We start from the raw sequence: 20,334 nt of genomic DNA on the forward strand, positions 1-20,334 counted from the left end.
GTTTATACACTCAAAAATCCTCCCACCTTGATTTTGGTTTTCTCATATTTAAGTGATCTTACAAACATAAAGTATGCATTCAAGTTTGGCATATATTAAAGCAGCTTCAGGGGGTGATTTAAACATACATTATGTAACTATAAAAACGTTATTTAATTATTTTGGTGTGAGCCTGTTGTATATACTGTATTACTGCCTCCTTAAAGGTTGCCTCAGATCTCTGCACAATACTCTCTGTTCTTTGCAGAATGGAGACAACTTTTTGAGTGAAACATTTAGATGTTGCCAGTCAACAAGACGGAAAAATATAACCAAAAAGCAGGAAAAAGCTGAATACATCAAAAAACCAACAAAACACCCGATTTTTAAATATTCGGTTTATAGAGATTGTTACAACTTTTCGGGTTCTTATAAACAAATGACAAAATGTAGTGGATGATAGTCTGTTACTACGTTGCTCAGTCAAGTCAGCGCACTGGAGAACAATTCCGACTTTTTCGTCAAGAAGATAATGAGACGTTAAAACAGTAGTGAGCGATTTGACATGCCCCTTATAATTTTCAAAATATGGTTAAACATACTATACATACATAACACATTAATGGATTCCACACAGAACTCATCACATAGCTGTTGCCTTGAACAGAAAATACACTCAACAAAAACACTGTATTGGAATTAAAGAAGGTTTATTGAATGAACGACGGGAATTTGAAAAGATCACAATATGAAGGCAATGTTTTTAATACTTGTGAATATTTTTTATTAATGTTTTTGTTTTATATTCAATTATTTCCAAGAACATTGTCTTAACTAACGCTTAAAATTCTATGCTACTTAACGAATAAATGAATCATGAAATGCGTCTGTTCAAGTCGGTTAACTTTTTTAAAATTAAAAGAAGAACAGGAATAATATGTTTTGGGGGAAACGATATGCAGTTGACTATCTCAACATCGAAGTAATTCCTCATATAACATGTAAAATTGGTTAAACAAGGAAAGAAAAGGCCCTAAATAAAAAAGTAAAAAATATTTTATACACATGGTGTATTTAATACATTTAGAGAAGCACATTGCTTTCTTTTGTACACTTACAGTCGCTGCATAATAAGAATATAGATATAAATCATGACGTAATAGAATATAAATAGACGTGTTATGCTCGACAAAGTTATGCATGTACTTTTTTTAGGTGTAACTGTTTTTTCGGTGTTGGGTTGATTTCCGAAATCAACGTGGAGTCAGTAGTCAATCTTGTTGTAAAGATTGTAGAGGGGCAGTGCTGGGAGACTGCTGCCGGGGTAGTACAGGGGCGTGGGGAACGCGATCGACCTGGGAACTGGAACCCGCAGCAGGGAACTGTCTCTGAAAACAAGGGGCATCCCCACCAGAGTCTGCGCAGACGCATGCGCCATGTTGGCCGCTTCCAGCTCGGCCGACAGCTGCCGCTTCCACTTGTTCCTGCGGTTCTGGAACCAGGTCTTCACCTGGGTCTCGGTGAGCTGCAGGCTCGAGGCGAGGCACGCGCGCTCCGAGCTGCTCAGGTAGCGCTTCACGTCGAACGTGGACTCGAGCTGGTACACCTGGCTGCGCGAGAACACCGTGCGCGTCTTCTTCTTGGCCGCGTGGCCCTGCTTGTCCGCTCGGTCCCTTCGCCTGTCCTCGGGGGCGGGTGACATCTGGCCGCACGCTCTGTCCTCGTGCTCCTCTTCCTCCTCCTTGTAATCCTGATGGAGGGGCTCGGTTAAGTGCTGTCGACGCTCTTTTATGTCCTGCCCCAGAACAATTCCTTTTGGGCTGTCTGAAGAAGAAAAGAGTATTGAAGAAAAAGTATTAACAGTCCATATTTCATTCACGATTATTCATATAAAGAAACACTTGGAAGCGTTGACAACACTGCCATTCCGTCGTAATATATGCAATCCAGGGGCTATGTAATTGCAACGTATTTATAATGGGGCGAGATTATTTTATTATGAATATAAATTCAATTCCATTGCATTGCTTTGTATTTTTATTTCTTATTTTTGTGTAATGGAATCAGTTGTAATCAAAGGTTTACTTTTTTTTTTTCTTTAATTTACCAGGGCATTGAACATGAACGACGACAGTAATTACACAATGCTCGGTTAAAAAAAAAAATAAAAAATAAAAAAAAATAAAAAATGAAAATGAAAATCAATTTCAGGTAGTTTTCAAACTTCACCTGTTTGTGTGTTCAGAGCAATTTACTGCAGCCTTTCTGTGTGCTCCATCGCAATGCTTTATTAAAATATAACACTTTATTGGATACTTTGCACAAGAGTTAATTAAATCTGAACCCTGAGTGTCTGATCGACTGTTGAAAGGTTATAAGTACCCAACGAAATAAACAAAGTATAATACGACTAATATGGGCGCATGATACTAATTATGAAAAAAGGGTTACAGCGAGCGGTCAATTGAGAAAAATGTAACACATTTATTCTAAAAGCTTTGCTTAATCAATTAACGGCCTGGACTGAATTTTCAATAAGAGCAAAATAAATTAATTGAATTTTCATCTGTTCTCCGACACACCAAGTAACATGCATTCCACTTATTGTACTGCAGTGTGAGATTTTGATCCTCAAACAAGCTATAGAAAAAAAAATGCGCGTGCAGAAAAAAAATAAGAACGATAATACATATATGCATTCATGATCAGGGGCATTGTTGTTTACTCACTCAGACAGGAAAAGTTAATGGGTTTGTGCTGGCTGCATGGGTCGCTGCCCCCGGACTCGGAGCAGAAACACTCAGCAGAATCCTCCCCTCCGCTGCACTCCTCCTCGGACGACATGGACAGCGTGCGTTTCCGCGGCTGCACTCCATTGGAGCCCTCCTTCACAGCCGATCTCGCGCCCTCGGACCTGGTGCCCAGTATGGACTGGATGGTAAAGCTGGAGATCGGGGCCGGCGAGCGCCGCTTGCAACCGCTGTCCTCTGTCGCATTCATTCTGTATTCATACCACCAAAGGAGAACAAAAGTTTTCCGCACATGTGCATGCGTGCGTCTCTCTTTACTCGCGGTGTGTGTATGAGTTGGTGGCGCACACACGCGCGCTCTCCAAACGTTTAAGGTTTGTTTTGTTTTTTAAGTTGTTTTTTCTCGGAGCTCAAAGTGCGCGAATGCACGCCCGCCCGCTCGCCACGCGCTCTCGAGCGCGCGAGGCGCGGTGGCGTCGCTTCATTTGCATGTAGGTAAGCCTCTCTCGAGCCAATCACAGGCGCAATGTATACCCCGGAAAATTTCAAAACTATCTTCGAAGAAATGAGGGGCGAGAGCACACCACCCACAGAAAGACCGCAAACAGTGAGTTTACTTTAAATACACGCGCGCTTAATTCGGTGCGCAAAAACCTACAGCTAAGCATGTGTGCGCTCGCCACAAGCTTTATACTGCAGTTTCTTACTGCCAAGTTGCATCCATTCAAAAGTCATTTTTAAACATCCAGACACTTGGTCCATTCGTTATATATAGTATACTATAACTTACTGCTAAAGGGTTAAAATAAAAAAGTAATGGCCTGTGCTACAATTGCCACCCATCTGCTTCGTTGCTAGATAAATGCAGAGAAAAATTTGATTTACTTTATCGCTTTACTTTCATTTGTAAAAGTTATGGCCATACGTACCACATTTTGTGAGAGGATGGTCAAATAATATTCTATTATTATTATTATTATTATTATTATTATTATTATTATTATTATTATTATTATTATTTACACCACGCGCCCTCGCGGCGCTTAGATGGAGTGGACCCCTAAGGCCTCGGTCATTACATGGACACATGTGTTTGAGAATAAAATGAGATTGAGCTTTCGTTATAGACTGGCTGACAGTGACCATCCTTCATCGAATAATGTTTTTCAAGCTGCTCTGCCGCTTTTCATGCTGTGTTTTCTAACGTTATATTTTTATTTATAATACATGTATAATTCATAATTGTAGCCCACCACAGAATTCAGAGCTCACATATAATAAGACTTTTCTACAGTTTACATATACATGATAATAATTTGACACATTTGAATGTTTATGAAGCAAAAATAGGTATTCATTTGGGATAATATATGTATCTGATTTCATTATGAAAATGAATTTCAGAACGATCGCTGCAGTTTATTTTCCCTCCATTTTAAGATGTGATTTAATAGAGAGTCATGACTTGGATCTCTCCATCGATGTTGGCGTTTTAAAAGAGAAAATGCATTTTCAGCCGATTTAAAGTTCTGAGACATTTCCAGCGCTCACCTACCTTGGAATGAGTGCTGGAATATAAACTTCATATCGTGTAATAATGGAAATAAAAATCAACATCGTGTGTGCGCTAATTTCAGGTGTTTCTCATTAACATATAGCGCCATCACTATGACAACCTTTCAAGATCCGACTGTAGCACTAAATGTATATATATGTAATGAAGAATCTGAAGTATAAACACACTGCACGTGAATTTCCTGGGATTGGAGTTACATTTAGCATTGCAAGGTAACGTCCTCCATCCGCAGACTCGTGCTGGATACCTAGTTAAATGACTAACTAATTGCTTGGATGGGCTACTCTGAACCCCCCCCCAACTCCCCACCTTTTTTTTTCATTTCATGGGAGGGCGGGAAGTTGTAATGGATCATCCTTTTCGGCGCATCAATCCGGACACGGTATAAATGGTATAAATGGTATAAATGGTCAGCTTCGCACGCAGTGACAGCGCGCGGACACGGAGCGCTTCAGAAAGGTGGAGAAAGACGTCTCCAGCCTTTTCGTGGAAACATTTTTAACTTTTCAATCTGAGAAACTCTGTGACTAAAAGTGCAGTCATCTCAGCAGATGAAATTAAAATCGGCATCAACATAATACCTTTAAAATAAGCCCTTTGCCAAGGTTTGCCACTTATGAGAATGGTTATGACGATGACCGTGTTTCAAAATCGCTCCTTTTTCTGTGCTTATACGTAAGGCTAATTAAGTTAACATATGCGTAGACACACGAGCATTGTGTCGCGCACAATAGAAATACTGATAAGGCGTGAAATCTGAAATTAAAGTTAAATGGGTAGATTTATACGTCTCTTTTCAAAGGCGCACAACTGTGGACCCCACTGATGCATCACACACAGGCAAATGCTTAGCACAAAAGTAACGGTAATTTCCGAGGCCAAATATATGATCAATTATATAAAAATTCTTAGAAAAAAAATCTGTTAGGTGATGGAAAAAATGTCATTAAACGATAAAACTTATGTAAATATAAAACGAGTAATGTCAGAGTTGTTGCATGTGTTCTGTTGGTGTGAGATTTATTTGCATATCATTTTATGTTTATTTGAATTAAGTCAGAATTAAATACCATCTTGTAGAGTTAGAGTGACACCAGAATCAGGACAGAGGAGGTTCTCCTGATTTCTTATATCACGGTGATGAGGTTGCCTATATATTTTCAAAGCTTTTCCTCCTGCAATAGTGGATAAAGTCATAAACAGCTCCGATCTTGAAATAAAGCTTCGATAAATATTAAACACGGGCCATTTACACGCGTGTACTGTGATATATTGCTCCTCCAAACTTTAAGACAAGGAAATTATTAGAGAAAATGATACCAATAGGAGTATAAACGATTATGTTTCGATTTCCATTCAAGGGTTCGAGCTTGTGCTTTTCATTTGGTTCAAATGGCTCAGAGAGAGAGAGAGAGAGAGAGAGAGAGAGAGAGAGAGAGAGAGAGAGAGAGAGAGAGAGAGACAAAGGAGGAGGAAGAAAGAAAGAGAGAGTAAAATGGATAAAGACAGACGAAAAGAAAGAGGGAGTGAAAGATAGATCTTGAGAGAGAAGGAAGGAAAGAAAGTGTGAAAGCGAGATAGAAGAAAAGAGAAGGAGTGCAAAGAGAAGAAGGAAAGAGAGAGGGGGCGGACAGACAGAAATATGGAAGAAGGAAAGGCGGAGGAAGAAAGTGAAAGGGACAGAGAAAGAGAAAGAGTGAGAAGGGAAAAGAACGCCCCGGAGGTGTACAATTTATGTAATCTGTGTCTGGAAATGAATTGGATAATTTATTGGAAAACAGAAAGTCAAGAAGATTGGATCAGTACGGCCTATCCAAGGGCTCCTATCCATCAAGTTCCAATTAACAGCCTAACCGTTGAGCTTTAATGGCTTTCCAATCTACTGCTCTGATAGACTCATCAATTCCTCGGGGAGAAATTAAGAAAATCGACCGCCCCCCTCGGCGTCGCGGTGTCATTCTTCTCCGCAACTATATGTCAAATTAAAAACACAATTAAAATTTAAACTGTTCCAATCGGCGCGTGCCCCGCAACCTATGTTTCACTTAATGGAACTTTGATAAAAAATCTGATGCTCGTGTTCAATCACGCAGCGGAGCGCTGTGTGCTGTGAGGAAGGACAAGTTCCATTTCCCAAAAAAGACCGCAGAACCCTATTCACAGGTTCGTGGCAATGATGCAGTCTCTCTCTAAAGGACTCATTGCGGACTTTATGGCTGTGATCACTTCAAACAAATCCACGTGGAAAGGAATTCATCAGTCATAGGCGAGAGTAGCTCTGAAAGAAGAGTGTATCACTTGAGAACAGGCTACTAACTGTCTTATTTATACAATCACTATATTGCATTTTTTTAAAATGCCCATAATTATATTATTGGTACATATTATTGCGAAAATTCGGCGTCTTCTTCAGTGTCACAACTTGGTGGCATTGAACTTTGGTGGAATATTTTATACCGACAGATTTAATTATCAGGACAATAATTAAGCAACTTTTTTTGTTTCGTAATACTGGAAAAATTAAGTGGAGTGGATAATAATGTATTTCTTGCAGCCCATATTTGTTACGTTTCTCATCTTTGCCTTAATCTGGTGGCAAGAGGGCACAAAAATGATGAAGACGAGAAAGTATCTGAAAACCATCTATGCTAACGTGATTATTACTCACGAGTTAAAAAACTTGCTCCCTAAATAAAGGGCTATAAATATATACCGGAACAACATGCGCGCACGTGTGTGTGAGCGTGCGTGCTTGCGTGCGCGCGCGAGCATTTTGAGCACCAGTGGAAATCAAAGAGTTAAAAGGAAATTACTTAAGCTATTGCCCACTTGAACTACAAATAACTGGCACTATATTTTATAATGGGGTCTGTTAAAATCAGGCACTCAACTTTCCATTTTAATGCAATAGGCAAAGCAGCCCCCGGTCACGTCGATGTCTCCTTCCCTTTCTACCCATCTCCCCTCTTTCTCTTTTACATAAAGTTGTGATACAGATGGGAATTATCGAGTGGCGTTTTTTTTTTTTTCCCCATTTTAATGCGAGCAAAATCAAGGTCATCAACGCTACCAAAACTGGCCCTGAACAATGGCCTTTATTTGAAACAATATTTCACAGACGCTGTGCGATCAATACCGGCTGTAGAATTATGTTTTACCAATCTATTAATGCTCTGTAATGGGCTCGTTTTGAGTTTGCATGGTAAATAAGTCAATAGGTAAGTGATTATCAAGGCGGTATTAGAATGCCCCTGTTATTTGGCAGCGCTGCTGTACCTCCGCGTCTCTCCGCCCCTCTCATGTGAGTGTATTTACAGTACAGGCGCTTCTCTCCGCAAACTCATCACTGCTTCTTCTACCCTTCTTCTTTTACTTCTTTTCTCTGCACTCATTTTTTTGCCAGCGAGTTCTGGTAATCGTACTGTGGCCTGCACCAGACAATTTATTATTATTATTATTATTATTATTATTATTATTATTATTATTATTATTGTTCTTGTTTACACTTACAATGTAAATGCAGGTATATTTTCAATGTCTAGGTCATTCTTGGTGGTGATGGTGTTAAACATATTAAAAGTAAAATTACAAAGGAGACCTCATTTTTCAGTCATTTTTTTTCTCCGATTAATTAATCGATTAATTAATTGATTCGTTTATTTATGTCATTTCATTAACTCGCTTTGATGACCTCTCTAAACCAAATGTAAAGGAACTCAGTTGATGTCCAGATTTGCAAGTGACTCTTCAATGTGGCTGAGAGCCTATGAATAAATGGGCTTTTGATTTGAAAGACGTTTAATGAAAACTTTTACTGTTCGCGGAGCTGACATTCAATTACTGTGTTTTAGGTTATATCATACTGTGGACTAATCGATGGCAAATAAAACAGAACATTTTAAATAAATAAAATGTCAGTCATATCCGCTGCACAGTTTCTACAAAATATACCAGTATATATCAGTAAAATTATATTTCCCATCTAAAAATCATGAGCAATTATTTCATGAAAAATTAACAGAAATTCTATTTTGTAATTCCATTTATGTTGCAATCATTTAAATTGTACAATAAAACGTATGTATCTTATTTGATGTGAGGAATTAATGTGCATTAGTAGGTACCTTTACTTACACAAAAACTGTACTTATATCTGTAGCATCTTGAAATAAATAAATGAATAAATAAATACAGCTTGTGGTTATTAATGTGTCGACGGGAATTTACAACGAAAGTAAGTTAGTTTTAATAACTTTTTTTTTCATACAGATTAAATTTGAGATGAAATTCGTTTTATACTTACTGAGCACCACAAATAATGACTTGTGTGTCTAAACTGTTGGGATTAGTGCCACAGGTGAAGAGTTTTCTATTTAAACGAGTTCTTACATTTCAGATTCAGTTAATAATCGGTATTACATCTTACTTTCAGTTAATAATCAGATATTTTGTATGTGGCGCAGTTCTTATGCAGAGATTCATATTTGCGTCGGTTATAGGAAATTATGATTAAAATACCACTGTAACCTTGCATTCCAATATATGATTAAGCAGTGACCTCCCACATCTATGAAGGCAGTTAAAACAGTCTCTTCTCCTGTAATTGTTCTTTGCAATGTTTTTTCGTCGAAAGACAATACAAATACGAAATATAAACCGGCTAGTTAGACTGTCTGAACCATTTAAATTAAACTAAAAAAATAATCCATCATATTGCACCTGTTCACTTGTTGCTTTAAAGCTTTTCAAAACTTACATGTGCTGGATGGAGAAGATTTTCATGAAAGTTTCGTAACCGAGTAAAAAGCACCTCACTTATCTGTTGATACAGGACACAGCTATAATTACTAAAAAAAATCGTGACTACATATACACATGAAATAATGCAAACAAATAAATGAAAAAAACAAATATTAACATAGTTTACCCGAAATATTCATTAACATGTAGTGAAAACTGATTTCTCTCTCATATACATAGCCTCAATTGAGGCTAAAAAAACCATTATATGAGAGAGAAATCAGTTTTCTGTTTTAACAGAAAATTAAAAATCAGTTTTATTACAGCCTTATTACAACACACACACACACACACACACACACACACACACACACACACACACACGCGTCCAGCGGTGCGTTAACCTTAGCAGGGAATGCGATGCAAATGCAATGCAAAACAGCACGTGGGGAGCAAAAACAATCCGCAGGAGCGTCTTCCTCGAACCCTTTTCCGAAGAAGTTCACTTCCTGCGCGCGTGCATTCCTGAAGCACATGTGCTGCACCACGAAACACAGTTTTATTTTTTTTTCAAACATCCTTGTAATGTAGATACAATCCTCTGGAATATAATAATAACTGCGGTCGGTTCAAAGACATTTACACACTGCTATAGAAAGGCATATATCTATTTCTCTAACTTTACTCTTACTCGAACTAAGTAAATAATAAAACAAAATAAAAGAAAATTTAAGAGTGCTCTGCTTCCTTTTGTCCTTTTTACATTTCATTGTTTTATCCATACGGATACACTATATATAAATACTAGGGAATTGTCTGTTACTTAGGTCTTCTCCACCTATGCTTAATAACTGAAAGAAAAAAGTAAAAGCAGAAAAGTACATCAGCTTTTATATATTTTTAAAGTTCAGTGACGGACTACATTAAGGCCATGTCTTTGTGAGGTATACAATTAAAATACCATCGTTGCTGGTTATTAAAAATGAAGCAGAGTTTTGTAGGCATTGACATCATGTCCCATCAGTGTGTGGAGTAAGGAATGCTCAGTTTATTTCACAACATAGCTCGAGGTAACAATACAATATCAAAAAAGGTCCTTCTTACTGTACAAAGTAACAAGTGGTCTCCAAACTTGTTTCAATAATGTTATATACAGCTACCTTTGTACAACATTTCGCCCATTTTACAAAAAGGATCAACTGATGAAAGAATTCAAGTAAATTCCCAAACGGTCAGTGAAACAGAAGATTCAGTACATCTAGCTCACACATTTATTACAGTGAAGAAGAGAAAAGAAAAGAAACGTAAAGAAATAAACCTTTGATTGTCCCACGGTTAAAGCGCTTAAACGTGCTTAAAAGTGTAAATGTAAATGTAAGTGTACATTGAAACCGAGACAGGGTAAGTGCTGGAGGTTTTGTCCTTACTCCCTGTATCTTATCCGGCAAAACAGAAATGGAAAACAAATGAAAGTACAGTAGTTCGCACCACTTACTATACAGTGCCATAGTTTACAATATTGCACAAATAGGAACAAAAATATATATATATATATAATAATTTACAGCTTACGAAACAAAACGAACCCATTTCATCACGATTCTTCAAGGAGTGCACTGAAGCAGTTTGTACACAACCACGTCGCTTTTTGCAGATTGTACAAAGTACATACTTACAAAGTACATCGGGACGATACCAACAGCCGGAGATCTCAAAATAATAATAATAATAATAATAAAATAAAATATAAAAACGCCGCAGGGCCATTTCCTGAACCATTCTCACTTTTTTTCGCAGACATTCCCTACCCTTAATTAACTGAAACACACAGGTAGAAATATTCTCATGGAAAATTAGTGTATTCTTAAAAGTTGCACATAGCACGGTTTAACAGTTTTCAATAATAATAATAATAATAATAATAAATGTGGCACGCGTACTCATTACCCCATGACAAAAAAAAAAAAAAAAATCTATGTCAACTTGTAAGAAAGCCAAACTTTTTATTTTGTTATTATTTTCTTTTATTTATTTTTTGTACAAAAATAGTGACTTTAGCGTTAGTTTATCTCAGTTAGGTTTCCTTTTTGTATATGTATATGTATATGTGTAAATATATAAGGTATATAAAAAAAAGTTCCCTCCCCTCGCCCGTCCCCCAGGAGGCGCGGCGCTCACACAGGCCGCAGCAGCGGCACGGAGCTCACTATGGGGTGCGAGTAGTACACCGGGTGCGGGAACGTGAGCAGCGGTTGGCTCACAGGCGCGTTCCCCGCAGAAGCGCCCGACGCGTCCGACGCCGTGCCCTCGTGGTACAGAATGGGCACGCGCACCACGCGCTGCGCCGCCGCGTGGCTCAGGTTGGCGGCCTCGAGCTCGGCGGCCAACTGCCGCTTCCACTTGTTCCTGCGATTCTGGAACCAGATCTTGACCTGGGTCTCGGTGAGGTGCAGCGAGGCGGCCAGTCCCGCGCGCTCCGAGCTGCTCAGGTAGCGCTTCATGTCGAACGTGGACTCGAGCTGGAACACCTGGCTGCGCGAGAACACCGTGCGCGTCTTCTTCTTCCTGCACGGCTTCTTGTCCGGACTCTCGTCCCGCTTCTTCCAGTCGTCCAGGCCGCCCTCCTCCTTCTTGGCCTCCTCCGAGTCGCTCTCCTCCAGCACGATCTCGTCGGCGCTCTTGTTCTCCTCGTCCTCCTTGGCGTCGGGCTCCGATTTGAGCCCCAGGTCGGGCGAGTCCCGGTCGGTCCCCGACGCCGGAGAGGAATCCCTCGCCGCCGCCTTCTCCACAGCTGAAAGCCACGTGGAAAACGCGTGTTACAAAGCTCGCGCGTGCATCTCCAGTACAACACTTTATTGTCGCGTGTAAATCCCATAAAAGCATGAAGAGTCAGAAACCTAAGAATCTATCAAATTTCATTGCGCTGTATATGAGCATTCCATGAAATACATGAATTACTTTTCTCTTTTTACATTTCTACATGCCTGCGTCCCATAAGAAATTAATAGAAAGCACCTTATTATAAACTGCAAAACACTGACTCAACGCTGACCGTACAATATATCTATATATATAGCGATATATCATTTTATATTATTTTATATATTCTAAATAAAATTTCCATGCAGCAACGGCGGCAGATCAATACACTCTGAAATACTGAACCTATTTTACTTTTTCATTTTATAATGTCTACACCCCATAAGAGTAACAGACCCGCAAACGCCGACTCAGTTTTGACAAATGCAAAACAATCCAAATTAAAACTTCCTGAAATACTGAAAATATTTTTACATTATTTCTATTTTCTTTTTTTTTTTTTTTGCATTCAGATACACATTTTTGATGAAGAAGATCAAACAGGTTAATTAGTCTACCGATTTTTGGGCCTCTGTTTAAGGCACGTAAATCACATTTCTTTATGGAACAGTGCAGCATTATACGGAATAATAATGATAATTATTATTGTTATTATTATTATTATGTGTTCGTATAGATATGGGGGTTTTTAGATGGTAAATGGACCCCACAGTGAATGTGATTCATGGCATGTCGCAGCACACTTGATGAGATGCAACACAGGTTCATGGGCTCCGCACTGAGTGCATTGGAAGCTGAGAAGAGGTGCGCTCCTTACCTTCTGCCCGGTGCAGGTGGTGGGCTGAGGAGCTCAGGGTGTACGGGTACCACCACGCCGACGCTCTCTCCAGATAGTGGGCCGGCAGCGTGAACCTTTGGGTGGGCAGCTCGAACCGGGGGAAGCCCAAGTCCCCGACCTGAGCGACGGAGAAGCCCGAGTCCAAGGTGGCTTTGGGCGAGCTGAGCAGCGCTTTGGGTCTCGACGGCTTGCTCTCACAGTTGAGCAGGTTCTTGATGAAGAAAGGAGAGTCTTTAGCCCCAGTACAGGTCTCCTGCGCCGTCTCGGGCATCGCTGCTGGGTGCCGGCGGTCCGAGAGCCCCAGACCACAGATAACAGTAAAAATTAAAGTGAATAATAGCAGCAGTATGACACGGAATAGAAAGAAATAAGGTGAGCGAGCAGCACTTGGCAGGAAGGGAGATTCGTTTCGCGCTGCGCTTTTCTCCCCTTCACCTCGCTGTGCCTCTTTGCTTCTTCTTCGCTAATTGTCGGAGGCGATGAGGAAGGAGGAAACTGAGAGAAAACAGGCAAAAAAAAAAGTGAATATCTGTGATCAATGTTGCATCCAGGTCATGTGAAGATCCTCGGCGTGAATGTAACCGTGATCAGTGCGTCAGTCTGGCGCTGGATGCTAATGATGAAATAAAAATGTCATCCAAGTTAAATGCGGAGAGTATACGGCGATTGGGCACGTACAATGGCAAATGGGGGAGGGAGGAGGGAGGGAGGGAGAGAGAGAGAGGGGGGGGCAATAAGAGAGATAGAAAAAGATGGCAAGGAGAGATGAGAGATGGGGGAAAGAGCGGCAGACAGAAAGAGAGAAAGAAATGGGAGAGACAGAGAGGAAGAGAGAAAAAGAAAGGAAGGGAAATGAGATTAGAGACCGAGACACACACACAGTGTGTGTAGTGCACTCTCAGACTTTGCGCTTTGGCTGTTGGCGGATCACATTCACGTGTTATTGGGCTTATATTGGTGTTCTGTTCCTCCAGTGTGGGCTGTAGTTCGGCCCAGTTGGGCAGTGAAACGGAGAGCGGCTGTGCGCACGCGCCGCCTCCTCGCAGACACGCGGACGAATGACATGTACCTGTCCGATGTGCATTTCACTGAAGAAGTTGCGTTATTTCCCACACTTTATTCTCACTACGTGGAATTTAACCTTTTCAGTCTCTTTAGTGCCGCTTGATTTTTTTTTTCTCCTCCAGTGAATTGTCATTTTTTCGTTTAATTATTACTTAACTGAAAACTTTTATATCTCAAGCTACCGTTAGCGACCTGGGGAACTTTCCACAGAAACAATTTTAGAACATTAACCTTTTTATTATATCGCGCGATTAATCTTGTGCTATATATTATATTTTAAAAATAAATGTTTGAAAGCGGCAACGAATCATAGGGAAGGTCAAGGGGATAGTGGAGTGTTAAATGTTACATTTATTGTACTAAATACAACTCCTTTCATTTTTTTCCTCTCTTTTTCTTCTTCGACTACGTTCATACTTTGTTCTTCCATAGCACTACAGCACTGAACAAAACTGGGGATTAATAAAAAATGAATTCCACCCTTAACACCACCACTCAGATGTGCAGGAAATAAACTGTAGGAGATGCTGCTGAAAGGCTCATTTTATGTGGGAATTTAGAAATGGGAAAGTCCCCTTAAACGGAGCTGATTTGTTTTATTTATTTAAAAACAAGTACATGGAGGCTGTAAAAGTATAAGTGGAACACACCACATTCTGGGATGTCATATGATCAGTTCTAGACATTTGTGTGTTCAATGTCCCAATGTATGTTTCACCAAACATTATCAGGACTGGATGGATATTGACTCAGTCTTACTTTTTTTAACCTAGTGTATTTTCATAAGTAAGTCTAATAAGTAAAATGCAGTCTTCAAAAAGACAAATTTGGATAATTTTATTACTGAAAAACCAGTTAACTGACATTTTCTTTTTCATGTAGGCCCACAGCTTCCATTATACTAAACCAAAATCAATCTAATAGTCTTAAACACACACACACAAAATAAATAAATAATCAGAATGTCACCCTTCCCCCTTATTTTCTTTGTTATTCCTCAATATTTTAAACTTCTAAGAAGTTCAACCAACAGAGGTTTCATTTTCCAACACAATTATATTCTCACTATGCTTGAAGCACAATGACATTTTATACATTTTATTGATAAATATAGACTAAAATGCTAAAAGTCAGTCTGCAACATTATTGTGACATTGTATAATGAACAAAGGTTCAGAAAACATGTCGCTCCTTCCGGGCTTGAAATACCCAAGTTCTCACAGTGAACAAACAACCTTGGAGCCCCAGTAATCACCAACTCTGCCACCAAACTCTCACATCATCCTTCCATATCAGTATTATCAATATTTGGCCCTTGGACACCTTACACAGCTTCTTTTTCCTTATGCGGTATATCAGCTCTCCAAACATAGCCTATTTTCCTTCTAATTCTCATCCTCTGAATATAAGCCTTTCTTTTAAAAGGTTTTTTTTTTTCTTTTTTATTCTTTGCTCATATTGCATTTCATATGGAAGTTTGGTGCCATTGATTAATAAACAATGAGGAACTGGCGTCCCCTGTAGGTAAAATAATAATAATGAAAAAACAACAGAGACTGACATTGTTTACTTATTTATATTCATTTTTGGAAACCTTCATGACAAAGAAACTATACCGTATATCAGCAATATTTTTCTGCTAGTACTGTCATTAGTACTGTTACTATGTATATATATATCATTAAATGTTTAACAAAAAAAACATTTTACCAGATACAGGCAATTGAGTTAAACTCAAAACTTCTTTGAAGGCATTTGCCAGTCAGTGAGCACGTGAAGCACATGTGCACACACTGCTCCTTTAATACCCATAATGTGTGGGCTGCAGGAGGTTATTAACCACAGCATATTCATTGCCCATGTCTTAGGAAACATGGACAAGGTACATGGCCCATTTTTGCAGCCACACATGTATGCCTTTGTTGCATTGTATTTGCTGAGCAACATTATTATTATTATTATTATTATTATTATTATACACAAAACAGAGGGGAGGTCAGTGTGGGAAGAGGCTGTTTGAGAGCTCTACAGTTGCTGGTAATTTCAGCCATTAGATAGGGTTTCCGTCAATCTTATTTCTCAGATCCATCGTGGTGTTTGTGCACATTGTTTAATAAAGAGTACCCTTTCATACCTTAAAAAAGTACACCTTGTACGATACCGCACGTACAGGCACTTCAAGTTCCCACAGGTGACACGCCGTTTATCTTCATGGTGCAGGTGACACAGATCTGCCAAGAAACCAGATATGTCAAAGTACACACACACGCACACACACTTTTTTCATTAAAAACGATAAAAACGTAACCTAATTATATGCGGTTGCATCAAACTTGCATCCATGTGTTTTGTTGTTATCATTCAGCAGTTGTTATCTTTCCAGTGGCTCATGTACAAATCACAGCACAAATAGATATATTACACATACAGGGAGCATTTCTAGATGATGGCAGATAAAAAGAACATGAAGAGCAACCGTGGCATGTGTACTTATGACAATAATCAGTTTTTTTCCTATACCCATGGATTAATGTGGCACCCTGTTCTGTGTGTTACAGTGAACTGGAGACATTTAATCCACTCTTGGACTTCCCTCAGCGCCCTGAGCATCGACGCTCATTCCTGCACTTCCAGCTTCTCTTAACACTGCAGCTATATTTTAATAAAGACACAATGTTTCTCCAAATGTGAATTTAAATATTAGAAATTTTTTTTGACAAGGATTTAAAATTTGCAAAAAAAAAAAGTACCTTTCAGCTTTTACGTGCTAATATGGGTATATGTGTAGCCTTCTGGGGGGTCTTACGAATGTCCTTCAGTATATTGCAAAATTTTATATAGCAGGTATACAGTGCAATTTAAACTGTGACCTCCTATAGTTAGTAACGCATGTGTATTCAGCCACTTTTTCATCTGACATCCATATTACAAACTGAAATAAAATAAAATTAAGTGATATAGCGCCCCCAGGTGCAAACTTTAGGAATGTCAGAGTGTAAATGGCATTTGGAGAAATGCTACAGTATTTTTCTGAAATTAGACTTTACTCGCAATATTCACATTCACATTCGTGTCTCTTGTGTCACTGTGCGTCCAGTTAAAATATAGAAAAATGAATCCTTTCTGTTTTATTCCTGAAGGTCTCAGACACTTTAAATTAATGACTGACTCAGTTGCAAAGTATTGTACAGTTTTTTCGCATTCTTTAAGCGTTACAGTAGTACAGAAATGCCTGCATGTATTTCAATAATTGCTCTAATTTTCTACCCTTTTCTCACTTGCACAAGACAAGTGCAGTCAGTGTCTGGAATTACAGCAGTATCAGCAATTCACAGAGACATTACCTCAAAATATTCTCCATTCTCTTTGTTTCTCTTCAATTTAAATTTTAACTATCACCAAAAAGTGACAAAACATAATTGGATATAATATAATACTGAAAAAAAAAAACATTAAAAGGAAGATCCTCTCGATATAGAGCAATAATTGAAGCATATACATACATACATACATACACACACACACACATATATACATATGTAGTACATGCTATTTTTAACTCAGTTATGTTAAGTTGAAGGTTTAAGTATACTTTAAGCATATTTCTGTTTCTCGCCTTGAACATCGGGGAAATATGTAATATACTGTGACTTTCATATTATTTACTTCAAAGCCGTAATATTGATTATTTCACACAGAAAATGACAAATGGCAGTGCCAAATGACACAGTCAGCAAGTTCTATTAAAGAAATGATGGTACTGTGGCTGGTTTGTTAAAAGGTTCAGTTTAGACGCTCTATAGGTTTACATCCATCACCAGCTAATGACTAATATGATGAAAAACATGCACTTGATGGCAGCAGTTTCAGGCTTCAGTTTCTGTTTTTTGTCTGCCTATAGTGATATAGATTTTTGTCCTTTTATTTATTTTTTAAAAACCATATCACAGTATCTTTTACTGCTTACATTTAGATAGAAACATGGGAAAAGCCAAAGACAAGAAAATTGAGCAAGGTCATTGAAAATATGCCTACTAAAGACAGCATCTTATTCACAGTTTTCTAAAAAAAAAGTATTATTAGAGTGTAATGCTGGATTTGCCTTATATAACTCTCCTGGGCTGTTTCAAACAACTTTGAAAGCATATTTTTGACCCAAAGCATTGGTATACCATTATTCTTACCTTCACAAAGGCCATTATTATTGCTATTTCTTTCATGGCACCTTTGTCCAAAGAACCTAGACATCTTGCCAGTTTTTACAGCTCCATTCATTCCTCTCTGAAGGGTACCACAGCAGGACACTTCCTCGGTCTTAAACTGGACGCCTTCAGTTTCAAAGTGTTCTTCATCACTGCTGTACCCAGTGGCACAAATCTAGAGGATGTCAGGTTTGGTGTATTAAGGTCATAGCGTAGGACTCAGGTTTGAATTCCATAGCCACGGCAACTCCCACTGTAGTACCCTTGAACAGGGTATTTACCCTGAATTGCCCTAGTAAAAATTAAACATATAAACGGGTAAAAAAATCGTAAGACATTTAGCACACAAATATAATATCATAAGATGCTTTGTTGAAATCTGTCAATAAAGTGAATAAATGATTATTTTTGTGCTTTTTTGTTTGGATATGACCTTTCAGTAACTTTTCCCTTCTTTGCTTTCTTTCATCTCCAGTTGTTTCTCTGAATTTCTCAGTTAAAACACTAAGTTTATGTGATTCTGGTCACCTTGGAAGCCGTTTGCAGCCCGGGAGGACGCTTTAACCGTGTTCCTTCCAGCTACATTGGTAACAGCTGTGTTTGGTGGCAAAATAGGCTGCATTCTGAGACAGCTGTGATTCATTGCCAAAGGATGAAGACCTGAGTCTTTAAAGATACCTGCAAGGGCCAAGGAATAAGAGAGAGAGAACAAGGCAGGCAACATGGGTGATGTAATACATTCAAAGGAACTACGGGTTACCATGTTTTTAATTAGCATCACATTTATTGTGGCATGTTTCTAGTATTTAGGCAATTATACAGTGTTTATTAGCATTTTAAAAAATTAAACAGTGTTGAATGACAGGTTTAAAAATGGGCTAGTAGTTAGGGCTCTCACCTTGCAAGCTAAAGGCCTGGGTTTGAATTGCGGCTCCTGTTGTAATGCCCTTGGGCAATGTACTTACCCTGAATTGTTCCAGTAAAAACTGGTAAATAATTAGGAGTAACTTTGTATACAAACCTAACACTGTAAATTGATTTAGAAAAAAAATGACGGAGAAAAGAATGAATGTTCAAAAATGTTTAAAGTATGTGTCCCCAAATCTGTGACATGTAAAATTCTATAATTCTATGGATTTGCCACCCATAATGGAACCCATAAATGTACATAAGTTAATAGACATCTCATCTTTACATTTGCGGGATGTTACATTTAACTTGTAAAGGAGTTTGAGTGGCCTCTCCCTGACCCAAGTGTCCTAATTGTAATTGTGTGGGTATTGATTGCTGGAGGTTGAGTTACAGCGTGATTAGAATCCAGTCAGCTATTTATCTGAGGCTTGAGTACACTGAGGAGGACTCATTGACATTGAGAGGGTAAGGAGCTGCAGTCTTCGGTGCCGGAGACCTCCCACTGGTACCTGGAGGAGCATCTGGAATAAGATGCATTGTTACACCCCCCCCCAATACCCCCGCCCTTCCATTTTTGTGCCATGGATTCTAGCAGCGAGTTCCATTCAGGTGTGTGAAGAAATGGGCGACCAAATTTGCGCAGTAGGAAACCGCTGCTTTTACAAATAAATAATAACCATGCTCCATCATCAAGGCAGGAGATAATTGGATAATAGCCCCTAGGATGACCAAATCTGGCATTAATATTTTTTAATGTAACTGAACTTCTTCATATGACACGTCTTGTGGAACTCTTGGGACGAAACTTGGAGCCGATATGTACAGTAAGTAAATATGAAGAACATAGGGACACCTGAAGAATTACAGAAGATCTCTCTTCCTCCTTTCCATCAACCCTCCTTCCAGACCAGTCCTTTCACCTACACCGAGATCCAGTATTCAGAGCACATCTTGTCTGACTGATGGGAGACAGATAGCATATCCTAATTAATATAACAATAATTCTAGTTTGGCTTTAAGAGCTCAATAACAGAAACAACAGACTGAAGTCACGGGGAGGTAACCTGTGCCCAAAGGTCCCAGGCTTTCGTCTGCAAGGAAATGAAAAGCCTTTATTTGCTTGAGCAAGGAAAAGATAAAAAGCATGCTGTACAAACACATTATGGCTGCGTTTATTTTTTGCTCCTGTCAATCAGTATCTTCGGATTTACTAACTACCCCTAGCTTTTCAAAGTCCCTCTGATTCTCGGGCGTCTGGCTTTGTTGATCTGCTATGGTGAGTCGGTCAGTGGAAAAGAGGCACAGATGGTGAGGGTGAGGTTAACAGTCTTTAGATCTGTCATGTAAAGCCTCGATTCTGAACTGGAGGACAGACCATTCTAGAAGCACTCTGTCTATGTGGTCACCAAGAGTCCATATCGACTTGGCGGCACTTAACAACCGCTCCTCGAA

The 20,334-nt window shown here is 39.1% G+C and overlaps 2 protein-coding genes across 2 annotated transcripts; both read right to left on the reverse strand.

Annotated features, from left to right (window-relative positions):
- Positions 1–1,160: 1,160 nt before the first annotated feature.
- On the reverse strand, positions 1,161–3,149 carry hmx2 (H6 family homeobox 2). The gene is made up of 2 exons (XM_018749407.1): positions 2,709–3,149; positions 1,161–1,803 (listed from the first exon to the last, which is right to left on the reverse strand). Exons 1-2 carry the CDS (start codon positions 2,977–2,979, stop codon positions 1,244–1,246), a joined length of 831 nt encoding a protein of 276 aa, XP_018604923.1. The 5' UTR covers positions 2,980–3,149; the 3' UTR covers positions 1,161–1,243.
- An 8,063-nt stretch (positions 3,150–11,212) lies between these two features.
- LOC108932812 (homeobox protein HMX3-A-like) lies at positions 11,213–13,304 on the reverse strand. Its single transcript, XM_018749403.2, has 2 exons — positions 12,683–13,304; positions 11,213–11,836 (listed from the first exon to the last, which is right to left on the reverse strand). The coding sequence occupies exons 1-2, from the start codon at positions 12,972–12,974 to the stop codon at positions 11,220–11,222; spliced, it is 909 nt and encodes a 302-aa protein (XP_018604919.2). The 5' UTR covers positions 12,975–13,304; the 3' UTR covers positions 11,213–11,219.
- Between the last annotated feature and the right edge of the window lie 7,030 nt (positions 13,305–20,334).

This window comes from Scleropages formosus, chromosome 4 (genome assembly GCF_900964775.1).
Source record: "Scleropages formosus chromosome 4, fSclFor1.1, whole genome shotgun sequence".
Taxonomy (NCBI): domain Eukaryota; kingdom Metazoa; phylum Chordata; class Actinopteri; order Osteoglossiformes; family Osteoglossidae; genus Scleropages; species Scleropages formosus.

What these genes read in the sequence shown, in the direction of transcription:
- hmx2 (XM_018749407.1), bottom strand. Translation starts at nt 2,979, where the DNA reads ATGAATGCGACAGAGGACAGCGGTTGCAAGCGGCGCTCGCCGGCCCCG. An exon ending in CATTAACTTTTCCTGTCTGA is followed by an intron (nt 1,804 to 2,708) that starts GTGAGTAAACAA and finishes TTTCTTCTTCAG; the next exon opens with ACAGCCCAAAAGGAATTGTT.
- LOC108932812 (XM_018749403.2), bottom strand. Translation starts at nt 12,974, where the DNA reads ATGCCCGAGACGGCGCAGGAGACCTGTACTGGGGCTAAAGACTCTCCT. An exon ending in CCACCTGCACCGGGCAGAAG is followed by an intron (nt 11,837 to 12,682) that starts GTAAGGAGCGCA and finishes CGTGGCTTTCAG; the next exon opens with CTGTGGAGAAGGCGGCGGCG.